Source organism: Salmo salar, chromosome 12 (assembly GCF_965601325.2).
Source record: "Salmo salar chromosome 12, fSalSal1, whole genome shotgun sequence".
Lineage (NCBI taxonomy): Eukaryota > Metazoa > Chordata > Actinopteri > Salmoniformes > Salmonidae > Salmo > Salmo salar.
This window is the reverse complement of record NC_138302.1, coordinates 39,472,965-39,498,419: the sequence shown is the minus strand read 5'-3', so window position 1 is coordinate 39,498,419 and position 25,455 is coordinate 39,472,965. Positions and strand designations below refer to the sequence as shown.

General features: G+C 39.4%; 1 protein-coding gene across 1 annotated transcript; it reads right to left on the bottom strand.

Annotated features, from left to right (window-relative positions):
• Window positions 1-5,849: 5,849 nt before the first annotated feature.
• On the bottom strand, window positions 5,850-16,031 carry LOC106564780 (uncharacterized). Its single transcript, XM_014131144.3, has 8 exons — window positions 15,885-16,031; window positions 14,879-15,090; window positions 14,578-14,743; window positions 11,552-12,523; window positions 11,294-11,359; window positions 10,203-10,295; window positions 8,635-9,530; window positions 5,850-8,489 (listed from the first exon to the last, which is right to left on the bottom strand). Exons 2-8 carry the CDS (start codon window positions 15,071-15,073, stop codon window positions 8,403-8,405), a joined length of 2,475 nt encoding a protein of 824 aa, XP_013986619.3. The 5' UTR covers window positions 15,074-15,090; window positions 15,885-16,031; the 3' UTR covers window positions 5,850-8,402.
• Window positions 16,032-25,455: the final 9,424 nt, after the last annotated feature.

Sequence of the window (25,455 nt, the reverse complement as noted above, 5' to 3'; positions counted from 1 at the left end):
CAAATCGTACATTTCAGTGTTTCCTAGTTCCGACTAGCATGTGAAAGAGGCATAAGCATCCACCCACCCATTGGCGATGATAGACGAGTTTCCCAGTAATTACCAGTTGGAGGGCCGTTCAAATAGATTCATCCAATCATATGTTTAATACCACCTTCTCACTTAGTTGTGACCGCAACTTATTCCCCCCTGGCAACAATAAACTCCTCCTTGTCTCACCATGCTGGGATGTGGCTGCTACTACCCCCCTAACAGCATGTTGAAAAGAGGGATGTCCACAGTAGCATCGAAATCCAGGTACAATGTAATGTAGTTAAGGGAAGTTCAATCAGAAAGGCTGGTCTGAATGCTTGCTATAACTTAATACAGTTAACACAATATATTTTACATCGTTTCCTATTCTATATGCATAGTGGGAATGTATATGTTAGATGTTACAAACGTTATCATCAGCATAGAGCCCCACAGTGGAGGTGTCATAATACCCATAAAAGTTAGAGGTCAAACAGGGAAATGGTTCCACCATTCATTTTTCCCATTGGGAATTTTAAAAACACTTGAAACAAGTGCTGTGTTTCGTGTAGGCTTACCCTGGCGTGTCGTTTTGATAACCATGGAAATCTCTCTCAGACAAGGTGACTTTTATGGATATTATGACTCACGCTGTGGTATAGTGTCATATCTCTCCTCGTGCTTAATATCATGCGGCATTCAGGTGCTAGTTGGAACTAGGAAACTCTGAAATGTTCGACCTACTAACTGGATGAACACGGCACGAATATACAGTACCAGTCAAAAGTTTGGACACACCTACTCATTCCATGGGTTCTCTTTATTTTTACCATTTTCTACATTGTAGAATAATAGTGAAAACCTCAAAACTATGAAATAACACATGGAATCATGTAGTAAACAAAAAATAAATTGTTAAACAAGTCAACATATATTTTATATATGAGATTCTTCAAAGTAGCCACCCTTTGCCTTGATAACAAGCTTACCTATGTTCTCTTACGTGCTGTGTTACAGCAAAAGTGATTGACAATTCATCCACATCGTCTCGTTCATTTACAGTACACGGAACAAAAATATAAAACGCAACAACTTCAAAGATTTGAGTTCAAATCAAAATTTATTTGTCACATGCACCGAATACAACAGGTGTAGACCTTACAGTGAAATGCATTTGTAATGTAGTGAAGCCATCTCTATAGTAAAGCAAAGGTCTCTCACAATCATGTGAAACGTCAATTGCTATGGAAATGCTGGGATGTGTTTTTCTATGAAAATTATGTTTAATGTAATGATGCAACTATGCTGGTGATACGATATCGATTACAATTATTAATCTGAATATTAAGGCTATACTCACTTCATGTTACACACATACACTCAGCCACGCAAATTGGCTGGGTTATTTATTCAGACATCACACATTATATAGTCTTACTCTTATCCAGAATTCATACACACTCTCACTAAATCACATCCAATATCAAATCAACCTACTCAGATCTACTACACACATATCTTGACTTAATTTTCTAACATCTGTGGCATTGGCTCACAGGCAAGGGCATTAAAATATATATATATATAGCTTGAACCTGTTTCTTGAATTCTAAACATCAGACATTTGAAATATCATACCTCTAATGGCAGTAACTTTACAAGCACTAATTATGGTAAATGTAGACTGAGAATAGTATCTAGTTATGGTAAGGGGTGAAATAAGTATAGCCAGTTATAACTGTAATGGCTTAGCACATAAGAAAAAAAGATCAGTCTTTACGTGGCTAAAAGAAAAGGAATATAATATACTGTTTACAGGAAACCCACTCTACATACTTAGATGAAGTTGCGTGGAAAAAGGAATGGGGTGGTGAAAATGTTCTGTCATGGACAAAGGAGCTCGAAAGGTGTGATGATATTAATGAACAAAAATGTCGATCCGAATGTGCAAATAGTCAGGAATGATTCGCAAGGAAGGTGGATCCTTTAGAAAATTAAAGTGGATGAAAAACTGATTTGGCTCATTAATCTATATGGTCCAAATCAGGATGATCTATACTTCTTTGAAAATATTTATACAAATTTATTGAACTTACAGGCAACAAACAATCAAATCATTATGGTGGGAGACTATAACACAGTGTTAAGTACCTTAATGGACTGTAAAGGAAATCCCTGTACCCTCAAGGAAATCACAAATATTATAGACACATTAGAAATAGGGGATGTTTGGAAACTAAGAAACCCTTACCTAGTGAGATATACATGGAGACTTAATCATGCTAGTCATCTTGACCACATTCTTGTCTCTTTCGCTCTTGCATCAAAGGTTAAAATAGCATTGATAGGAGACAGAATGCAATCGGATCATCATCTAATTGGCCTTCACATAACTCTTACAGAATTTCCACGTGGACAGGGATATTGGAAATTTAATTAAAGTCTACTGGAGGACAATGTTGTTAACTAAGACAAAATAATTTCTAACTGAATTTTTCCCGGTACAGTAGTGGTTCAGCAAATCCACTTATTGTTTGGGATACCTTTAAAATGTACCTTCAGGAGGTCATTCCATTTAACATTCATCAATAATAAAAAAGCAGTTTCTGTCTAAAGAGACAAGACTAACAAGGAAAATACATTAACTAATAGTACAGGTACTGTAGATAGCAATAAAAACGATACTACAGAGATACAAAATAAGTTAAAGGGGAAAAAAAGAACTGCAGGAACTTATCCGGCCGTGATTGGGAGTCCCATAAGGCGGCGCACAATTGGCCCAGCGTCTTCCAGGTTTGGCCGGGGTAGGTCGTCATTGTAAATTAGAATTTGTTCTTACCTGACTTACCTAGTTAAATAAATGGTTTATATATATATATATATATATAGTTTTGGCAAGTCGGTATCCGACCATCACCCCGGGTGAGACAAAACCGCAACTCGTCAGTGAAGAGCACTTTTTGCCAGTCCTGTCTGTTCCTGTGACGGTGGGTTTGTGCCCATAGGTGACAAACCCACCGTCGGTGGTGATGTTCGGATGTACCGATCCTGTGCAGGTGTTGTTACACGTGGTCTGCCACTGCGAGGACGATCAGCTGTCCGTCCCGTCTCCCTGTAGCGCTGTCTTAGGCGTCTCACAGTACAGATATCGCAATGTATTGCCCTGGCCACATCTGCTGTCCTCATGCCTCCTTGCAGCATGCCTAAGGCACATTCACATAGATAGGGACCCTGGGCATCTTTCTTTTGGTGTTTTTCAGAGTCAGTAGAAAGGCCTCTTTAGTATCCTAAGTTTTCATAACTGTGACCTTGATTGCCTACCATCTGTAAGCTGTTAGTGTCTTAACGACCGTTCCAGAGGTGCATGTTCATTAATTGTTGATGGTTCATTGAACAAGCATGGGAAACAGTTTTTAAACCGTTTACAATGAAGATCTGTGAAGTTATTTGGATTTTTACAAATTATCTTTGAAATACAGGTTCCTGAAAAGTTATACACATACATACATACATACATACATACATACATACATACATACCACACAAAGCTCCATTATTAGCTTGTTTTAACTATTCCTATAGAAACTGCCATCTGTCAGGTACTCAGCAGGAAGGTCTGATTTCACTATTATTAAAACAAGACCCAGGTGTCAAATATAAAGTTCCAGTCCATCTAAAAAAAACTGGAGGCCTCTTACACGTCAATGTTGTGATGCAAAAATACTAGCGACATGCATAGCACTCAGAATTAAAAAGGTTTTACCAGGTATTGTGCATGCTGATCAGGCATTTGTTTTACATTGACGATACATTGGAGATAATACACAACAACTACTAGAAATAATAGAACATGAAACATCTAAGAATCCAGGCAAGGTATTTATAGCGGAGTTTGAAAAGGCCTTCGATAACTAAGACTGGATTGTATTCATAAGTGCCTGGATTTCTTAGATTCGGTTGAGTCTCTTACAAAATGGGTAAAAGTAGTGTATAACAACCCTAGGTGTAAAATAGTAAATAGTGGCTACTAGTTTTGAATTGTCAAGAGGAGTTCAACTAGGGTGTCCGCTGTCTGCATATCTATTCGTTATGGCCATTTAAAATGCTAGCTATTAAAATCAGATCAAATAAGAGAGGATTAGAAATTCAAGGATTAAAAACAAAAGTGTCCATGTATGCTGATTTACTCAAGTTTTAGATTAAGCCCACAAGCTAGATCCCTGCAATGACTCATTGAAGATCTAGATAAGTTTTAGTCCAGAAAAGTTAAGTGTACAATAAATTCAAATCATTTGAGCAAAAAAATATTTTGCTTTATCTGAGATGCCAAACCAGACAAGATAAAGCGTGCCTATCTATATAATAAATATCAACTGGCTGGGTTGAGATGAGTAAATATAAAAACACTAAACCACTCTAAAAGCTTCACTTACACAAAAGTTTTACTTGAACCCTAAATAGTTCTCAAGTAGAACTATGAAAAGCTCATCCATTGTTTAAAAAAGGCATTTTGTGCAGATTGCCATGTCTCATTTTTGATTAATTGAAAATGTAACCTTTTTCAAAGTATCTCTCTTTTTCAAACAAGCATTGCAGAGCTGGTTACAATTTCATCCCCCTGAAAAGATAGTTGTTCTATCACAACAAATATTATGGTTGAACTCAATTGTGCTGGTTGATAAAAATACCTGTATTTTTGGAAAAGGTTATTTTGTTTTTAAATGATATTGTAAATTGCAATGGTAGAGTAATGTCTTTCATGGAGTTATCAGAATTGTATGGGAAGGTCTGCTCAATCCAAGACTACAACCAATTGATTACAGCATTACCCCCAAAAATTGAGGTGGCAGGTGGCAGCGGGAGGAGGTAGGGAAATGGTCTGTCTGCTCAATTTAAATCATCAAAACTGGCAGAGGAATAAAAATAATCATAAATAGGAAAGTATACCAGTTTCATTTGAGGACCAGGATGTTGACAGCTGTGTCATACAGACAGCAAAATAGCTGGGAAGAGATTTTTGATGTACCGATTTCATGGTACAGGGTGTATGAGTTGATACATAAAACTACAAGATTCAAGACGTCATGCTTTTCAGCTGCAATTATTATATAGAATGGCCTGTTTCTTGTCTCAGATTCAGGAATGGCCGAAAAAGCATAACAATCTAAAATTGACTCTAGAAATATCATTGTTGGGAGATCTGGAGAGACCAGTCAATTACTAATACTCTTAGTAAAAGTATTTATCTTCAACGCGCAATCTGTGGATTCTATTCGATTACATAGATTCAAATTGTATGTTAAACATCACAGCATAGATGAAAGACATATGGCGCGTAGAAATCAGAAGAGGGTGGCCAGCAGAGATAGGTGGGATGGGCTGAGGGAAGCCGAGGGTTGGGATGTGAAATTGGAGACAAGTGGGAGTAGAGTTGCTGGACGGGGGATAGAATGACGGTCAAAGATAAAAGTATGTTTGAATAACAATGAGGGGCAACGTTGTTACATGTAATGCCTGGTTGCCTGAGGCTGATGCCACGCAGGTTTTGTACGTGTGTACACATGCATATACACACACTTGCATTCAAACCCACACACACACGTAAATGGGGGGGGGGGGGGGGTTCAGATGGTTGAGGGGCAGCTCTCGGGGGAACTGTGGGGGATCTTGGAGGACTGGCAGTTGGGAGCTTGGGCCGGTGGCTGATAGGTCACTGGTTTGGGTCCCCGTTTTTGACCTTGAGCAGGGCGTTGACACAGGTTGCTTCTGTGGTTCGCTCTGGATGGGAGTCTGTTAGATAACTGAATGTAATTTAAAATGCTGAGCGGCTTCACTGCTAGTAGATTATATATGTTTTAATATTCAATTATGTTTTTATTATATAATAAAAATAAAAACAAAAATGTCTAGTGTCAAACTTTCTTTTGCAGGAAGTGCACAGAGATACATCCAAATCTTTAGATAATTAATGCTTAGATCGATCTGAGACATTCATAGTTACTCATTGTCACATTCTTTAACAGTCTGCATGCAAAGCATAGGCCTATTGATTATATTATAGCGCATCGTAATATAACACTGTCGGTGTGTTACATGAATAAATTCTTCAATACAACTTCAAATCACAACAATTATATTTCCATGTTGAGTGCAAAAGCCTAAAGCTAGCTAGATGAATAATTACACTTGAACTTGGATCTTTCGTTTCTACATTTCCTGACACTCCATTGCCGGCAAGCACGGATCAGTATTGTATAGCAATCAGTAAAACATGAATCCTGAAGTCTGCAGGCATAGCCATTCAGATTTTACATTCTAATGTTAGCCTACATGCATAATTGTAGCCTACTTCGCAATATCACTGCCATTTTATTAAAGGATTCTTCAGTGATGAAAGAAAAGTTTTCATCCATGCTTTATGAGCTCAGTAGACCTGACTGCCTAACTCATCACTCTCGGGATTTCATTCATTCTCATAAACAAACGTTTTTCTACAAAGGATATTGACGTTAGGTCTGTCCTTGCCATCACAGTTCCATCTTGTATAACGGTTCAAACACACCGACATTTCACAAAATAGTACGCAGCGTCATCTGGATATATATGCAACAAAGGTTCAACATTTTGACACATACGTTCGATATATCCAATGTACGCACCACACTGAACGCACTGCAACGCAGCGTTTAATTGGAAATGAACGTAATTCTGGTGTACCAAAATGCAATTACACTGTCGTTGCGTTCAAAGCGTAATGGTTATATTCTCCTCCCAGTAGCAAGTGGGATATATAAATTCTGATTTGTGGTTTTCAACTTCAAGATATGGTTGCCTGTAGCCCATTAATGATAATTTCAGTTTGTGTGGTCATTCCAACAATTTTGTTCATGGTTACAGGTGGTTTAGAATGTACAATTATTCATTTTGTTAGACAGTTTATCCTCTTGAGTCCGGGCTTTACTAAGGATTCTTCTCATCCGTGTACTTCTGGCCGATTATCAGGTTTAGTAGTTTGCAGGCCTTTGCCCTACCTTACTGAGAAACGGTAAACCTATAGTGGGGCAAGTTATTTCAATTTATGCTCCAATGTGCCTCGCAAATAAAAGGCTAAAACAGTGGCTACCAACAGGTCGATCGTGATCTCCAAGCATTTCTGTAAAAAACAACAACGATAAAGCCCAAGACAATACAGTTTGGTTTGGAAACTCTGATAAAGCCTTGCGTTCCTATTTATTTTATTTATTTCGCGCTGTTAACGGTAGGTGCACTTGATTCAACAGCCCTAGTGCAGGGAAGGAAAAGTGGGCTACAATTATGCATGTAGGCCAACATTATAAATGTAATCATGTTCACTATGCCTACAGACTTTCGGATATATGTAGTTGTTATTACTCATATTCTACATCAAAATGCTCTCAGCCCTCAGATGAAGTTGTTTCACCCCGTATGTCCTCTCGGTGCGGTCAATTCCTGGTTCCCTATGGTTTACAACTTCTCTTGGGCCTTTTGTCCCTTCCCGAAACATATGTTTGGCTCATCTGGTTTTCCACGCTTCTTGTTACTACCTTCACTCTTAACAGGTTCTGCTGCACTACCATTATAGCTTGCAAAATTGTTTTATAAATTCAATTTCTTTCTGAGAAAGAGGTATACATTCAAAATCTTGAATTTAAGGGGATACAGGTAATTTTAGATAGTTGGTACATAACCTTTAAACAATAGATACAGTAAATAAGAGAAATATCACTTCTATGTGAAGGGAACAATTAATTTGTTAAAGAGCTGTAAGTATGACCATTTTCCACAACAGATGGTCTACAAAGTGGTGTAGACATGTTTTTTTCTACCAGTGTAAAAACAGATCTAGGAAGTATAACGTCAAATTGCTTCCAGTCACCCCAACAATTATTTTATACATACAAAAATCTATTCCCCCTATTATCCGGCGATTGCTGCGATTGTTTTTCTAAACGTTAGATATTCTAAATGGATTATGGTTAAACAGTTTCCAGTAGAGTAAAACTTGTTGATGAAAAGAAAGCTTAAAAGGCTTTACAATTCTGAAAAGTAAAGTCGCAGCGCAAAACAAAATCTATACCTAAAACATAATCTAAATTCAAAAGGTTAAATTCTGGACTGTCGCCTCATTCATCTTAAATACAAAATGCTGGAATATAGAGCAAAAAATGTCAATCTTAGCCTCAGTGTCAAAATACATAGTCCAAATAGATATGGTGAGGACTGTATATCTTGTCAAACTCTCCGTGTGTGTATAAGACCAAAACAATGTCGCTGGTAGGAAGTAAAACTGAAGTGTGTCACTGCCTTGACTCACAGTGAGCCCATTTGACATCTCTTTCTGTTGTCCATTGAAAGTTTTCAATAACTGTTCAAGGAACTATCAATCTGCTGACAGACATGATCTCGCGCAAAGATCGTAAGCAGTTGTTTGTGTACTTTTCCAATGTACCAGCCTCCTAGAGAGAGAAAAAGAGAGCGAGTGATAGAGAAAAGTAAGCCAAGTATCAACAACAGGTTGAGTTATGAGTACAACTTAGCTATTTAGCGAATATTAAAATGTTACGTAATTATGTTACGAAATTTGCTAGAAAAAAAGCAAACCTGGCACAGTCGGGGCAGCATTGATGAAAGGTAATTGAACCCCATTGGCTCCTGGCTATACCATATGCTGTCACTGGTGATGACCATCTTCTTAGGATGGAGGTAGAGGGCGGTGGCATCTGATGGGATCTTGCTCAGATACTTCTCCAAGGAGGCGACTGGACAGAGGTGACTACCAGGGTTCTGAAACATGATTCCACAGCGATTCTGCCAGTTCTGCTCTTCGGCATCTTTGTGGTTCGGTCTTTCCTCGTTGGAAGTCATCGTTGCATATTTTGCTCCGTTTTCATCGTACTTTATTACAAACGACTGTGGCGTTAGCCGCCTATTGCCCTCCTTTCCTCTGGGGCCAAAGTGTAACTGGATATCAAACCACACTTTGTTGACTAGCCCTCTGGGTGTGTAGGGGCTTAGCACAGTAGAGTTTTGAAGAATCTCAAGGTCTTGTGCTTTAATCACCTTAGGATGGGTAGTTTTGTCCCTGCCCTCTCGTCTGATTTTCTTTAGTACCCCAATAAATACATTATTAGAGGAGGTAAACTCACTGTCCTTCATCAAGCACCAGGCTCTGCTAAGGGGAGGGAGGTTAATGAATCTGTTCACGCCAGCCCGGATTCCGATATAGCTCGGGATACAATACTCCCCACCTTTACCCCTTCGAACAGAACAGTAAAAATCTCGCAATAGCACATTCATTTCAGATTTCTCAATGGTTGAAAAATCCACTATCATCTGTTTCTCTGACAGCCAGTCCTTGAAGCAGTTTATAGCCCACAAAGTTTGCTTGTTGGTTGCTTGTACAATGCTGCTCTTTTCTAGTTGATCTAATACTTCAGTGTCTACCTCTGCATGTCTTGACACCGTGGGCCTATCCGTATCCATGTTCAGACACTCTTCTATGAACAGATCAAATGAATCAAATGTTATGTTCGCAAATTCATCCATGGGATAACTCTGACAATGTTTTGTTAAGGCATCAGCATGCTTCAGTTTGGCTAGTGGCTAGGCGAACCGAATTAGTGTGCTCCCTTAAAATGACCTTTGCTTGAAAAACGAGAAAAATACTGCAACAGTACTGTTCATCCATTTTGAGACGCCGTTGCCAGTATACGCTTCCTAAAAACAGTCAGAATGAATCTAAAATAACGCTGTCATTCATTTATGTTTTTGCAGAGATCTTAGTCTCACAATTTTACATCTAACTTAGACGTTTGGTGCAGTATTTATTAATGAAAAGATTTGCATCAAAACGAGTCGTCTCTCGTTGAATGACAAAAAAAATACTTTATTGAAGAATCCCTATTGTTGACCAATCACCGAAGGGGCGTAGACTTCAGCTACAAACTTCGGCTTGCCTTAAGAAATAAAAAATGTGTGCCCGAACAGCCGAAAAAGAACCTCACCGAAGTCCAAAAACAAACAAAAAATGTCAAACTCATCCAAACTTTTTGGCTGGGAAGCATGCGGACGCCTTTACAATGTTGCAGAACGTAAATAATGCACACAGTGATAACTTTGAGTGAAAGTGAAAAGGTAGCCATGAGGCTATCCCATATTAAATCAATTACCTTTGTGTTTTTCTAGCTGATCTAATACTTCAGTGTCTACCTCTGCATGTCTTGACACCGTAGGCCTATCCGTATCCATGTTCAGCCACTCTTCTACAAAAACAGATCAAATAAATCAAATGTTATGTTTGCAAATCCATCTATTGGGTAGCCGTTACAATGTAACAGAATGTAAATAATGCACAGTGATACCAAATATACTTTTAACTAACCCAAGAGTCTTCATCCGCGTTGGTTACAATGAGAGTAAATGAAGCACAGTGGGCAAAACAAGCAAGGAGATGGGCAGAGCTAAGCACGAGCTAGCAAGATACTATTTGCGCATTTTATTTGCATATTTCTGTTAGGGAAGTGTGTGTGTGTGCACGCAAGAACTCAATTCGCCCTTGGACTCCTTCTAAACAACGTTTTTTGATTTATTCCACCAGTGACGTATCTGGTATATTTTGTCTGTAGTGATACTTTTGAGAGTTAAAGTGATGAAGTAGCCTTGAGGTTATTTTTTTTAATGCAATCAAACTTTCTATACATGCTTATAGTATAAATTATGAGGACGTGAATCTTGGACCTGAATGACCAACCTCAGTGGATAGAGGTGCTCAGTTTGCCCATTTTGGACCCCCCAGTCTATCATGAAATACCTATATCTCTGTCACTAATAAAGATAAGTTTGTTTTTAATATAATTTGAAAGCTTAAAAACACAGGACCGTAAAACTATTTAATATTGTTGTAAATTAAAAATGCAATTTTATAATCTACATCGCAAAGCTAAATAATAGCAAATTATTGATACCATCCTTATTTTGTTTCAGCTCCAGTTATAGTATTAATTGAATAATCCACTCAAATGTTTAGTTGCCTTTTTTCTTCTTCATTAGTGCACTGTTGATACAGTTCCAAAATGTTTTGCATGTCAGCAATCAATTTGTCAAGATATAGCAAAGTGTATTGTGCCACATCATCATGATGATGCGTTTTGCAACATATGATGCATTTTACATCACCATGACAATGTGGCAAAATACAAAAATGTAGATTTTGATTGTACAGAACCTTAAGCCTAAGTAAATTAAAATATACCAGTTATACCTGTGGTTTTTATTCTCTTTTGCGCTTGAGTGGTTGCACTGTCTTCAGCTTCGATTATATCTCCATCTGTGTGATAAATGGCACACGGGTGAGAACTGCAAATATACAATGTGACACAGATTATATATATTTTTCAACATAAAAAGAGCCTCTTTCTTTATCCAGGACTAAAAAGCACTTTCATTAGAGATTCCCAATCGAGCATGCTTTTTAGGCCCGGATTACTCTGTCTCAGGGAAACCGGCTCCTAATGCTTACCTCTCCACATTTTTCTTTTTGGCCTTTGCATTTCTTGGTCCTGGGGCTCAGAGGAGTCAGAGGATTCATCCATTGGTGTAGGGGTTCCCACTGGATTGTTTTGTGTGGAGGGTTTGCCTGGCTGTATTGGTGAGGGGATTTTTGGCTGTATTGGTCTGGGGATTTTGGGCTGTATTGGTCTGGGGATTTTGGGCTGTATTGGTGTGGGAGTTCCGTTCATGCAGATGGATGTGGGGATTCCGTTCAGGCAGATGTATGTGGGGATTCCATCTAGCTTGGTTGGTGTGGCGGGTTTGCCTGGGTCTGTTGGTGTGGGGAGTCTGTCTAGTTCGGCTGGTGCAGGGGTTCCCACTGAATCCATTGGTGAAGGGGTTCCCAATGTTTTGGTTGATGTGGAGTGTTTGCCTGGCTCTGTTAGTGTGGCGATTTTGTTCAGGCTGATGGATGTGGTAATTCCATCTGGCATAGTTGGTACAGGGGTTCCTGATGGATCAATTGCTGTAGGAGTTGCCACTAGATTGGTTGGTGTAGTGATTCCCACTGGATTGGTTGGTGTGGAGGGTTTGCCTGGCTCGGTTGGTGTGGGGATTAGGTTCAGTTGTAAAGATATGGGGATTCCGTCTCGCTTGGTTGGTGCCGGGAATCCCACTGGATTGATAGTTGTAGGGGTTCCCACTGGATTGATAGTTGTAGGGGTTCCCACTGGATTGATAGTTGTAGGGGTTCCCACTGGATTGATAGTTGTAGGGGTTCCCACTGGATTGATTAGTGTGTTGGGTATGCCCGTTTCTGTTGGTGTGGGTATTACGTTCAGTTGGATGGAGATGGGTATTCTGTGTAGCTCTGTCGATAGAGGGGTTCCCACTGGATCGACTGTTGTAGGTGTTCCCTCTACCTCGGCTGGTGCGGGGGTCCCTTCTGGCTCTGGAGACACTGGGGAGCACTGAAATTGGGACTCGGTGCCGAGTGTGACTGCATTATAAAGAATGATAGTTATTCAAATAATCACTACAATAAGCATCAGAAGCTTTTATTTGCATGACAAATAAAGAAACATGAGATACACTACCGAGAAACCCAAAGCTCATCTTCAAGCAAAACTACAGTGAGCTGGTTACAAAGACTAACAAAACATAGAGATCTGGAGAATACTGACTATACACGGGGTTCATTAATGCCATAAAAAATGGTTTCTCTTCCCAGGTTCCTTTAATCTTTTCTTACCTCTTCATTTTTTAATTTTAAACATTGGACTCCAATCATGTAATTTGCCTGGGCTAACAAAACCCATCGTATTTGTAAAGCTCACTTACAAAAGCCCAAGGAAAGTGTCGGCCTAGGCCTACCAATCTTTAAAACATTAATACTGGGCCGATAAATTTCCCTGATAAATTGGACACTGATGCCCCCCTGTGGGTAAATATTGAAGTCAAGACCGCAACAAAATCCTCTCTTCCAGCCATGCCTTTTTTTTTTTTTTTAACTAGGCAAGTCAGTTAAGAACAAATTCTTATTTAAAATGCCGGCCTACCACAGCCAAATACCTCCCTTAACCCGGACGACGCTGGGCCAATTGTGCGCCGCCCTATGGGACTCCCGACCACGGCCAGTTGTGATACAGCCCGGGATTGAACCAAGAATCGAACCAGGGTCTGTAGTGACACCTCTAGCACGAAGATGAAGTGCCTTAGACCACTGCGCCACTCGGGAACAAAGCAGAGTGCCTAAACAAACTGACAGGCAATACCTTTCTTTTGAGAAATGTGTTTATGGTGCCTAATACCTCTGTATACACATCAATATGTTTTAATTATTATTTTGCTCCATCCAGGTCTGATAAGGTATTTGTTGAGTGGGGGGAGAAGGGACTGGCCACATTAGAACATATTGATAAGCAATTTGCATCATTCAACCAGTTACAGAACACATTTGAACTCTCCCATTTCTTATGCTATCTACACGCAAGACACTGAAGGAAGATTAAACATTTTGAAACTCTCCCCTCCCTGTACAACATTTATTTTATTACCCGCTAAAGTTCCCTCCCAACTCAAAACACCTCATCTCACAGTCTGTCTCCTTTTTCTATAACTATATGGAGGCCTCTACTAGTCACCCCAAGGAGACCTAGGGTAGCTAAAGAGTTAAATATTGAGATCTCAGACGATATCTGGGGAGAAGCCCTGTCTAGAATTTCACTCTTGTTCCATCAATGTCAGATATCAATTGATATAAAGTAATGCATACTTTGCAAAGCCAAACTACATAGAATTTACCCTCAGGTCTTCCCACTGTGTGACAGATGTAAAGCCCCAGAAGGGTTCATTACGTTTGTGGTATTCAAAAGGTATGAGAGGGCCATTGAACCTGACCCAGAACTTGCTCTCTTCGGCAGCTCAGAGACTGTTTTAAAATCATTCTAAGGAGGAACAACAGGCTCTGATGTTTGGTATGGTGGCTGCCCCCCAAAATTTTTTTTACAGAATGCAAGTCACCCACCCCCCCTTGCTTCCAGAGATGGCTATCAAAAATTATTAACACCATAAACATGGAAAATATTAGTTTTTACAAGACTATTCCTAAGTATTTTGTCTGTAATGTCTTTTTCGTTGTGTGTCGGATCCCAGTAAGACTAGCTGTCGCCATTGGCATCAGCTAATGGGGATCCTAATAAATCAAATCAAGATTTAGTTTCCGTTTTTGGATAGAGATTATGAACGCTTATTGTTGTTGTAACTATCATATTGTTGTCACTTAAAGAAAATATTCACAGATTTCTAACGTTATATCGTCATATTGCATAGCTCAGATACACATGAAAACATGAAATGATCACGGGAATTGATAAAACGTCACTCAAAGATGCACAAATACAATATAACATTCAAAATGGGTGAATCTTTCCTTTATGCAATATTCTACTTTATGTCTGGCAGCTGAGTTTGAGTAATACATTGTAAAAGAAAATCCTCCTAAAATAAAATATTTAAAAAAGAAAAAAAACATGGAACTCGAGGTACACTTACCATTCAGAAGACCTAAATAAATGTTTCTCAATGTTTCAATAGAGCCCGTTTCTTTTATGACTTGGGGGTGAGGGCAAAAGGAATCCATATCGATATGTTTTGTTCCCTGTCTCCTTTTTCCAAGCAGGAGAAGGGGAACAAATCCTAGAGTGTGTAATTTGTAGAGCTGAAACACAGAATCAGACATTCAGATTTAAAGTAGTAGCTAGCCTAGAATTTGAAAAATATTATTATTATTATTATTATTATTATTATTATTATTATTATTTAACATTGTTATATGGGGAGGGGGAACACTTACCAATACTTTTGTGGAAGTCAATATCTGAGAGCTATTATTATAATGGGTGCAATCATTGTGGCCCCATTCGTTATCATACTTCTTCATTGCTTGTAACATCTTCTTCTCTTTTGGATGGTTAAAGAAACAACTGTTGCAGGTCTTACTAAACACAGTGGTTTGTGTCTGACACTGTATACACAGTGAGCCTGACATTTCATCCCTTTTAAAATCTGAAGAGAGAAATGATAAGCAGTTTAGTCATGCCAACTACTACAATCAGCTAGATAGCTATCTAGCTAACAAGCCAGGTAAATACCGTGAAAGGCAACACAGTAACTGGGCAGGGGATTCTAACTTCAGTCCAGGGGAACGTTTGCTAACTAGCAAATATAAAACTACACATTAGCTAGCAAGTTTACAAGGTATTTGGTAGCTGGGCAGAGCACTGACATTCAACTGAACCAGCAAAGGTACACATCACATAGGTCCTAGGATTAGATATCCTAATAAAATGGCAATGGAGAAAAATCAAACAAACGAAAAATGAAGAAGACTGCTAGCAGCCAGCAACATTTGGGGTGTATTCAAGCAGTCATAACTGAAAAAAAACGTTTTGCAACGGGAAACTTTTTGCAACAAAAACTAGAGTTTCTATTGGACGAATTCAGGTAGGCCCCTCCCGTTTGGTTCCTAGTGAAAACATCCCATGCTTTTGTAGCATAGCAACAAGGTCTTTGTTTTGAACAGTTCTTGGTCTAGCAAACGCGCTCTCCAGTGTGCAGATTAATTTAAAAAATGAATATTCGTTTTTTTAAATTGTAATTTTTAAGCTAGTTGCTGTAAACATTTCATAGCAGTACACATACGACCGTGCAATATGATGAATATAGTCACAGGTAAATGGGTTGCCCGACGCCATTTTCCTGTGACTATATTATTGATATAGCACGGCCTTTCTTAACGTTACTGCTCTTCTAAAACCTTTAGAACATGTATAAAACGCAACATAATCAATATTTCTTACCGTCTCGAAATGAACGTAGAGCTAGTTACTAGCTCAGAGATCTCGCAGTTGACTTTGCCCCTCTACTGTTCTTGCTGAAATGATTCGAATTTTCTAAACGTTTACTGCCTGCTGCTGCTGCTGGTAGTAATAAAACAATGACTTCCGGTTTTGTGCCTTCAAAATAAAAGCGCTGCTTTGAATAAAAGTTTAAAACATTGTTCAAATTCAATACATTTTCTTTATTGGCCATTTTAACAAGCTACTGCTGCAGTGCTACACAGTCAGTGAGCACGGTTACATGCACACTATAAAATGTGCATGTGACTGTGGATAGTCAGATTAATATTGGGTAATATAGAGTAATATGGGGTCACTAGCCCCCCCCCCCAAAGAGCAATGTCCAATTGTTGACACAAAAAAAGCACATTTTGGTAAAAAAAAAAAAAAAAAAAGATCGGTATGTGGATGATGGTAATGTTTAGGCAAACAAACTATGAAGGGAAATAAGTAGCTACAGTTTACACCCCCCATAGATTAGTATGTCCAAATCTATTTTATATATTTTTTGTAATTAACTCTTAAAAGCAAAAGTATGGGTATCTTATTTTAATTAAATAAATAAAATAATGAAAGAAAATAGAATTGCACATCTCACTATTACAGTGGTGATTTTAGCATGTACATTTCGGTGGGGCAAATGCCCCTTTTTTTTATGCATGGCAGCAAAGCCACTAAACAACACAACACAATATATGAATTGCACTATAACAGTGACAAACGGTGCCCAATCACTGCTAGGGCCTACATAAAATTGTCCCAACAGCAGAGCTTTCTTTTCAGCACCATGGAATGAATCCTTACCATTGCTACACCTGGCTATCAGCGGAGCCTGATAGCCAGGTATAGCTGATATGGCTGACTTGCTTAAACAAATGTGGTTTCCACTGACAATTGAGATGTACCAACTATGGCATAACGGGACAACGAGCGGATAAGAGGCAATCTGTAATTTTGATTAAAATATTAATGAGCGAGCTAGGACGGGCTTAGTCAAAATAACTATTTTTCCAGCACTTTTGAAATGTACAGTGACAGAATTCAGAACATGGGCCGTTCTTACAGTGTTCTCCCAGTACACCAAGTCAGAACCGTAGGATAAATGAAGGGGCCATACAAGCAGACAATGAAAGCTCTTACAATATTTGATGATTACATTTCTCTAAAACAGGCTAGAGGCTACATGTGCTCCACCAAATCAGAACAGTAAGCTAAGGTATGAGGGGAAAAGGGACCAACTTATTAGGGGGAGGCACATGGGCTACTAACAGCTTACTACACAACATACACTTTGTATTACTTTTTTAGCTACAGTATACACTACCGGTCAAAAGTTTTAGACCACCTACTCATTCAAGGGATTTTCTTTATTTTTACTATTTTGTACATTGTAGAATAATAGCGAAGACATCAAAACTATGAAATAACACATATGGAATCACGTTGGCACCAAAAAAGTGTTAAACAAATCAAAATATATTTTATATTTGAGATTCTTCAAATAGCTACTCTTTGCCTTGATGACGGCTTTGCACACTCTTGGCATTCCCTTAACCAGCTTCACCTGGAATGCTTTTCCAAAAGTCTTGAAGGAGTTCCCACATATGCTGAGCACTTGCTGGCTGCATTTTCCTTCACTGGATTGACAGCATGGCCAATGTATTCAACCTTCTCTGGCACATGGTGTTGAATGTTTATCCTTTTAAGCTTGGAAAAGAGACCCTTAAACCCAGACTTGGATCACACATACTCATCCCACTGAATAGCAGGCTAGTGATTGCTTTGCAACGCTTACAGTTAGCCACTGATTCCTTCCAAACCACTCATTGTTGAATTTGCAATTTCCAACTTGTTGTGTAATGTTTATGTCCAATGGCAGATGAGCACTGATATGTTTTAGCTATAATTTTTCTTCATATGACAAGGATTGAAAAGGATTTGCCAGTAGATTGTTGACGTGATTCGTGATGATGACTGCTTGTCTAGCTTGCTAGCTGAGATTTTGAAAGTATGATGTTGACATGACCAGTCCAATCAAGCTACGGTAGATATAATGTGATTTGACGTAATTTTATCTGTGGCCAATGACCATGAGCCTTCTTGGATGGGCCCTTCTAATGTAACACTATGGCAGCACTCAAGGCGCTTGGATTTTCGAGCTCTCCCCATAGATTTTGCGGTGAAGTAGTGTCCCCATGAGTGACAGAACACTGAGCCAATCACGGCGCAACTAAAGAACTTTACCAACCCCTACACTCTGTATTTTCAGCTGGCTGCGCCACCACCACAGAAAGCACTGAGCTAGGCTGAAACAACTGCATTTTGGAGCTGCCTTACTCAAGAAAACAAATGAGACCATGTTTGTATGCGGCTTTAGTGACTTTTTTTTTAACATTGTATATGTGACACGTATTAATGCCAAAATAACATGCAAAACAGGTAAGCCCCCCCCTCCCCCAAAAAAGGTCTGTTCTTAAGACATAGCCCTTCGCTGTGGTATATTGGCCACAGTGTTGACCCGTCATTCAGGCCAGGTGGGGCAAAGCTGTCATAGAGGCAAAGGGTGGCTATTTGCAGAATCTCAAATATAAAATATGTTTTGATTTGTTTAACACTTTTTTAGTTACTACATGATTCCATATGTGTTATTTCAGAGTGTTGATGTCTTCACTATTATTCTACAATGTAGAAAAGAGTAAAAATATGTGTTCTAAAACTTTTGACCGGTAGTGTATATATGTGTGAATTACATGACATGTAAAACTTTAAAACGGCAACATTTACTCTATGCCCCATGCCAAAATGAATAGAATTGCATCAAATTAACTCTAAAATGTAAATTGTTTTCTTCTGAAAAATACAATACTGAGAAACACTTAGGGCCCCCAAAAGCCTCTGACTGCATATGTGGTTATAGAGCTCGTCAGCTTGTAGTCCTAAAAAAACGTAAATGAGTTACCTTGTCATACCCTGATCTCTTTCACCTGTCTTTGTGCTTGTCTCCACCCCCCTCCAGGTGTCGCCCATCTTCCTCATTATCCCCAGTGTATTTATACCTGTATTCTCTGTTTGTCTGTTGCCAGTTCGTTTTGTTTCATCAAGCCTACCAGCAGTTTTCCCGTGCGCCTGTCGTGCTTTAGTTCTGTTCCCTAGTTTCCCCGGTTCTGACCATTCTGCCTTCCCTGACCCAGAGCCTGCCTGCCGTTCTGTACCTGTCTGGCTCTGACCCGTTTACGAACCTCTGCCTGTTCTGACCCCAAGCCTGCCTGCTGTTCTGTACCTTATTGACTCTGCCCTGGATTATGGACCTCTGCCTGCCTTTGACCTGTCTTTTGTCTGCCTCCTGTTTGGGTCAATAAACATCTGTGACTCTAGCTGTCTGCATCTGGGTCTTATCCAGAGTTCTGATATACCTCTGGTTCATTCAGCGATTCATACGGGGAAAATGAATGGCGAAAGAATAGGGTTTTGGGATAAATGCCAAAAATAGGGTCTGTGGTTAACACAGGCTTAGGAGATCTGTGAGTTGATATCAGTCAGTTAACATCATTACATAAATGCTTCAAAATTCACAAAAAGTGACGTTAGCTAATGAAGATTATCTCATAAGACAAAACGTATAAGATCTCCTAAGCCTGTATTTACCACAGACCTTATTTTCAACGTTTATCCAAAAACACTCAATAACGAGATTAATTTCCAAATAGGCTTTGTCCAACTAACCATGGCAGAGTTAGTGCCTACAAAAAGACACCATTACTATTTCTCTCTATAGTTGTGGACATGCAGACCTGTGAGCCACTACCGCCCCTCGTGATGAACTCAGATTTGTTGTGGCCCCCACCCCCATCAATGTTGCCCATCCCTAAACTGTCCAGCAGAGGGCAGAGTCTTGCTGCTTGCCTGGTTCCGGCCTTACTGAAAAATATTGCAAAACATATTTACTTGAAGAACTGTGCAGATGCAAAGAAGGCAAGTGTCAAAAGTCCCTACGGTATTAGGCACAGTTAGGGGCAGAAGTTTTTTTACCCAAATAATAATACTAATAATTTATTCAACTTCTATAGCACTTTTCATTACAAAAATAATCTCAAAAGCACTTGAAAAAGTGAAAAACAAACAAGAATCGAATAAAACTCCATGATAACAGTGACACTGAGACTCAGATTTTTCTCTTTAAAACGTATACAAAAAACAATGATTGCAAAGTTGAATAAACCATACAACTCTATGCACAATGACTACTTTTAACAATTTCCACTGAAAACTGAAAATATTTACTGAAAATATTGCAAAACATATTTACTTGAAGAACTGTGCAGATGCAAAGTTTGGTAACAGAAAGACAGCACAAACCGTCATTATGTTACCGATCTTTGCATCGGCACTGTTCTTCAAGTAAATATGTTTTGCAATATTTTCAGTAGAAATTGTTAAAAGTAGTCCTTGTGCAGAGAGTTATATGGATTGTTTAACTTTGCAGTCATTTGTTTTGTTTAACATATACACTACCGTGTAAATATTTTTATTAGGCTAATTGATCATTAGAAAACCCTTTTGCAATTATGTTAGCACAACTGAAAACTGTAGTCCTGATTAAAGAAGCAATAAAACTGGGCCTTCTTTAGACTAGTTGAGTATCTGGAGCATCAGCATTTGTGGGTTCGATTGCAGGCTCAAAATGACTAGAAACAAAGGACTGCCTTCTGAAACTCGTAGTCTATTCTTGTTCTGAGAAATGAATGCTATTCCATGCAAGAAATTGCCAAGAAACTGAAGATCTCGTACAACGCTGTGTACTACTCCCTTCACAGAACAGCGCAAACTGGCTCTAACCAGAATATAAAGAGGAGTGGGAGGCCCCGGTGCACAACTGAGCAAGAGGACAAGTACATTAGAGTGTCTAGTTTGAGAAACAGACGCCTCACAAGTCCTCAACTGGCAGCTTCATTAAATAGTACCCGCAAAACACCAGTCTCAACGTCAACAGGGAAGAGGAGACTCCGGGATGCTGGCCTTATAGGCAGCGTTGCAAAGAAAAATCTATATCTCAGACTGGCCAATAAAAAGAAAATGGGCAAAAGAACATACATTGGACAGAGGAGTGGCCAACACGATCAGCAGATCTCAACCCTATTGAGCTGTTGTGGGAGCAGCTTGACCTTATGGTACGTAAGAAGTGCCCAGTCCAACTTGTGGGAGGTGCTTCAGGAAGCATGGGGTGAAATCTCTTCAGATTACCTCAACAAATTGACAACTAGAATGCCAAAGGTCTGTTAGGCTGTAATTGCTGCAAATTGAGGATTCTTTGACGAATGCAAAGTTTGAAGGACACAATTATTATTTCAATAAAAAATCATTATTTATAACCTTGTCAACGTCTTGACTATATTTCCTATTCATTATGCAACTCATTTCATGTATGTTTTCATGGAAAACAAGGACATTTCTAAGTGACCCCAAACTTTTGAACGGTAGTGTATATTTAAGCAATAAGGGTCGAGGAGGTGTGGTAAATGGCCAATATACCACGGCTAAGGGCTGTTCTTATGCACGACGTATCACAGAGTGCCTGGACACAGCCCTTAGCCGTGGTATATTGGCCGTATATCAAAACCCCCCGATGTGCCTCATTGCTATTATAAACTGGTTACCAACGTAATTAGAGCAGTAAAAATAAATAAACCTTTACAACGTCAGTCGTAAAATGTCTATGCCCCGGTCAACTGTAAGTGCTGTTATTGTGAAGTGGAAACGTCTAGGAGCAACAATTGCTGAGCCAAGTTCACAGAACAGGACTGCCGAGTGCTGAATCACGTACTGAATAAAAATCGTTTGTCCTCGGTTGCAACACTCACTACCGAGTTCCAAACTGCCTCTGGAAGCAACGTCAGCACAAGAACTGTTCGTCGGGAGTTTCATGAAATGGGTTTCCATGGCCGAGCAGATACACATGAGCCTAAGATCACCATGCGCAATGCCAAGCGTCGGCTGGAGTGGTGTAAAGCTCGCCACCATTGGACTCTGGAGCAGTGTAAACGCGTTTTCTGGAGTGATGAATCACACTTCACCATCTGGCAGTCCGACGGACGAATCTGAGAACGCTACCTGTCTCAATGCATAGTTCCAACTGTACAGTTTGGTGGAGGAGGAATAATGGCTGTTTTTTATGGTTTGGGCTAGGCCCCTTAGTTCCAGTGAAGAGAAATCTTAAACCTATAACGTACAATGACATTCTAGACGATTCTCCATTCAGAAATCGTTTGACGAGATTGGTGTGGAAGAACTTGACTGGCCTGCACAGAGCTCTGACCTCAACCCCATCGAACACCTTTGGGAGGAATTGGAACGCCGACTGCAAGCCAGGCCTAATCGCCCAACATCAATGCCCGACCTCACTCATTTTCTTGTGGAAGCAAGTCCCCACAGCAATGTTCCAACATCTAGTGGAAAGCCTTCCCAGAAGAGTGGAGGCTGTTATAGCAGCAAAGGGGGGACCAACTCCATATTAATGCCCATGATTTTGGAATGAGATGTTCGATGAGCAGGTGACCACATACTTTTGGTCATGTAGTGTATTTTGAAACACATTTTGATGCCACATTTTTTTTCGCATTCATAAATATTAGATAAATGTTTTTTTTACATAGTAAAATAGTGATTTCATTTTAATTATAAAAACATTTTGGTTTCTGTGGGGTGTATTGGAACAAATACCACAACCGTCTGGCACCAAGTCAGTGATGGTAAAAAAGGTTGTTTATTTTAGACTGTCTTGCCTCAATTGTTACTCCTAAATCAGAAGAGCCGAATCCCACCCTTGCGTGACAGGGCCGCTGGGGGCTCAAAAACATACACTCCCAAGAGACTACGCTCTTCCCCATGGCTGAGGTATCATGCTGGGACTCTCAGAGCCCCTGATCCTAAGTACATTGTGTGTGTGTGTGTGTGTGTGTGTGTGTGTGTGTGTGTGGTGTGTGTGTGTGTGTGTGTGTGTGTGTGTGTGTGTGTGTGTGTGTGTGTGTGTGTTTGAGTGTAACAATAATGGTGAGTTCACCACTGCTGTGGAGAGACTGTCCATTACAGTAGAGAACTTCATGGCCATGCGAGAAAGCCCACATAAAAAAATACTACAGTTTACTATAGAATACTATAGTACTTACTATAGAATTCTGTAGTAAACTGTAGAATACTGTAGAATCCTATACTCTACACTGTAGTATCCCTCGATCATGTAGTGCTTACTATAGACTTTTGTAGTATACTATAGAATACTACACTACACACTGTACTATTCCTTGATCATGTGTAGTACTTACTTTATAATTTTATAGAATACTGTAGAATACTATACACTGTAGTATCCCTCGATTGTTTAGTGTTTACTATAATAAGTTGTAGCATACTACAGAATACTATACTACACACTGTAACATTCCTTGATCACGTAGTGCTTACTTTAGAATTTTTTTATCGATTTACTACTATCTTTGTTGATGCCGTTTTGATTTAAATGTGCTGTCCTTGGGGAGCTCATGTCGGGGATTTCCTCTGAGGTTCCCCCTCGATCGTGTAGTGCGTACTATAGAATTTTGTAGTTACTATACTTAACTTCACACTGTAGTATGCCTTGATTGATTGATTTTATTTGACCATTTAAAAATAATACATCCACATCTGGATAATACATTTAGAATATTTGTTGAGAATAACAATTTATTTCCATTGTGGTCCTAGTTTAAACATGTTACACATTTACAGCTAACCCACATGAAAAATAAATATTATAGTATACTATGGTCTAAATACTGTAGTATAACTATATTTATATATTATAGTATTCACTGTAGTGTTTTTGCAGTCTTCACTGTAGTATTCACTGTAGTGTTTTTACTGACATGACTAGTATACTGTAGTATTTACTGTAGTGTTTTTGCGGCCATGACTGTAGTATATTGTACACCAACAGACTAGGGTTAGCAAAAATGACACAACTACCCGATTACACCAGTTACTGTTAGATGAGTGGGAACACCTCAACTAGAACAGGTTGTGCCAGTGAATACTATAGTATAATACAGTAAATTCCGCAAAAACCCTACAGTGAATACTATAGTATAATACAGTCATGTCTGCAGAAACACTGCAATGAACACTTTAGTATATTACAGTGAATACTGCAGTAAAGTCTGCAAAAACACTACAGTAAATACTACAATATACTACCAAGGTTATTATCGTTTTGTCATTTTCTATTCGTTTTGATTTTTCTTCATTTTCAGATTTTTGTTTGAAATTCAGTTTCGTTTCAGTTAGATTTCTGGTCTGCTTATTGCCCCCGCACCGACCAGAAAAAAATTGCCAGTGAGATGTTTTGCACTGGGGCACCCCCTCCTTGGGGCGGGGGCAATAAGCAAACCAGAGTGGGCCCGCCCCGATCAGATTTTTTTTTGCGGGTGTCTCGCTTTCTCTACTATCTCTGCCTTGGATTTCTTCCCTGTTGTTAGCTGGTAAAAGCAAAGATGATCTACTATATTGACGATCGAACAATGAAAATGCTGTACATGTCCTCAAGGCAGGCGGGAGGAGACATGATCAGGTGGGACCATTCTAGCCAATGAGAGGGCAGATATATGTGTGAACAATAGGCACAATTAAGTTGTTTTTCTCAAAGTTGCAGAATGCCACGTGTGTCCACTTATTTACATTTTATTAATTTAGCAGACGCTCTTCTCCAGAGCGACAGTTAGCGCATTCATCTTAAGATAGCTAGGTGAGACAACCACATATCACACTCATAGTAAGTACATTTTTCCTCAATAAAGTAGCTATCAGAAATGTCAGAACTAGTAAGGGGAAAAAAAAGTGTGAGTGTTCGTTCATGAAAGACTTTAAAAAATTATTATATTGAATTTTTTATTTAAGGCCAAGAGACCATAGATGGCAGAACGGAGAGCTCGGGTTGGGGTGTCGGGTTTGAGCATAGCCTGACGGTAGGGAGGGGCAGTTCTTCTTGCTGCTCCGTTATGGTGTCAAATCCGATCCAGAAGTTGAACGTGCACTAGATGGCGCGCGCGAGCAAGATAAAACATCATTGCGCGAGCAAACACTGAGTCGAGAGAGAGAGAAGAAAACAGTCGCGCGAGCAGAGAACTGGTCCCGACCTCAGCCAAGAGTGCAAATTACATTTGGGAGCTTGCAAGTGTGGATTTGATTGAGCAGAAGATCATTGTCACAGATCCAAAATAAAAATGTCTTAAACAGTACATATAGAACTGTTTGAACACATTAAATTGTCCACCAGCAATAGTCACTTGTCATTGTCAAGCTCTCAATTTCTCAAATTGCTCTCTCTCAAGTCTTAGAACCTTTGGGTTTGGATTTCAGGCAGATGGTGGGCATACAGGCGTTTGCGTGTCTAGAAACCTAAGATTAGTCACTTTTACTGGAGTGATGGACGAACTAACAAATTCCTGCCATTGGCCAGTCCAGTGTTGCGATTGGCTATTATGAGTCTTCTGTTTGCTGTTTA

Bases quoted from the DNA above. Each gene is read 5' to 3' on its own strand.
- LOC106564780 (XM_014131144.3), bottom strand. From the start codon at position 15,073: ATGTCAGGCTCACTGTGTATACAGTGTCAGACACAAACCACTGTGTTT. The intron at 14,744-14,878 runs GTAAGTGTTCCC...TCTGTGTTTCAG, and splicing joins TGACTTCCACAAAAGTATTG to CTCTACAAATTACACACTCT. The intron at 10,296-11,293 runs GTATAACTGGTA...CTGTTTTTGTAG, and splicing joins AAAGAGAATAAAAACCACAG to AAGAGTGGCTGAACATGGAT.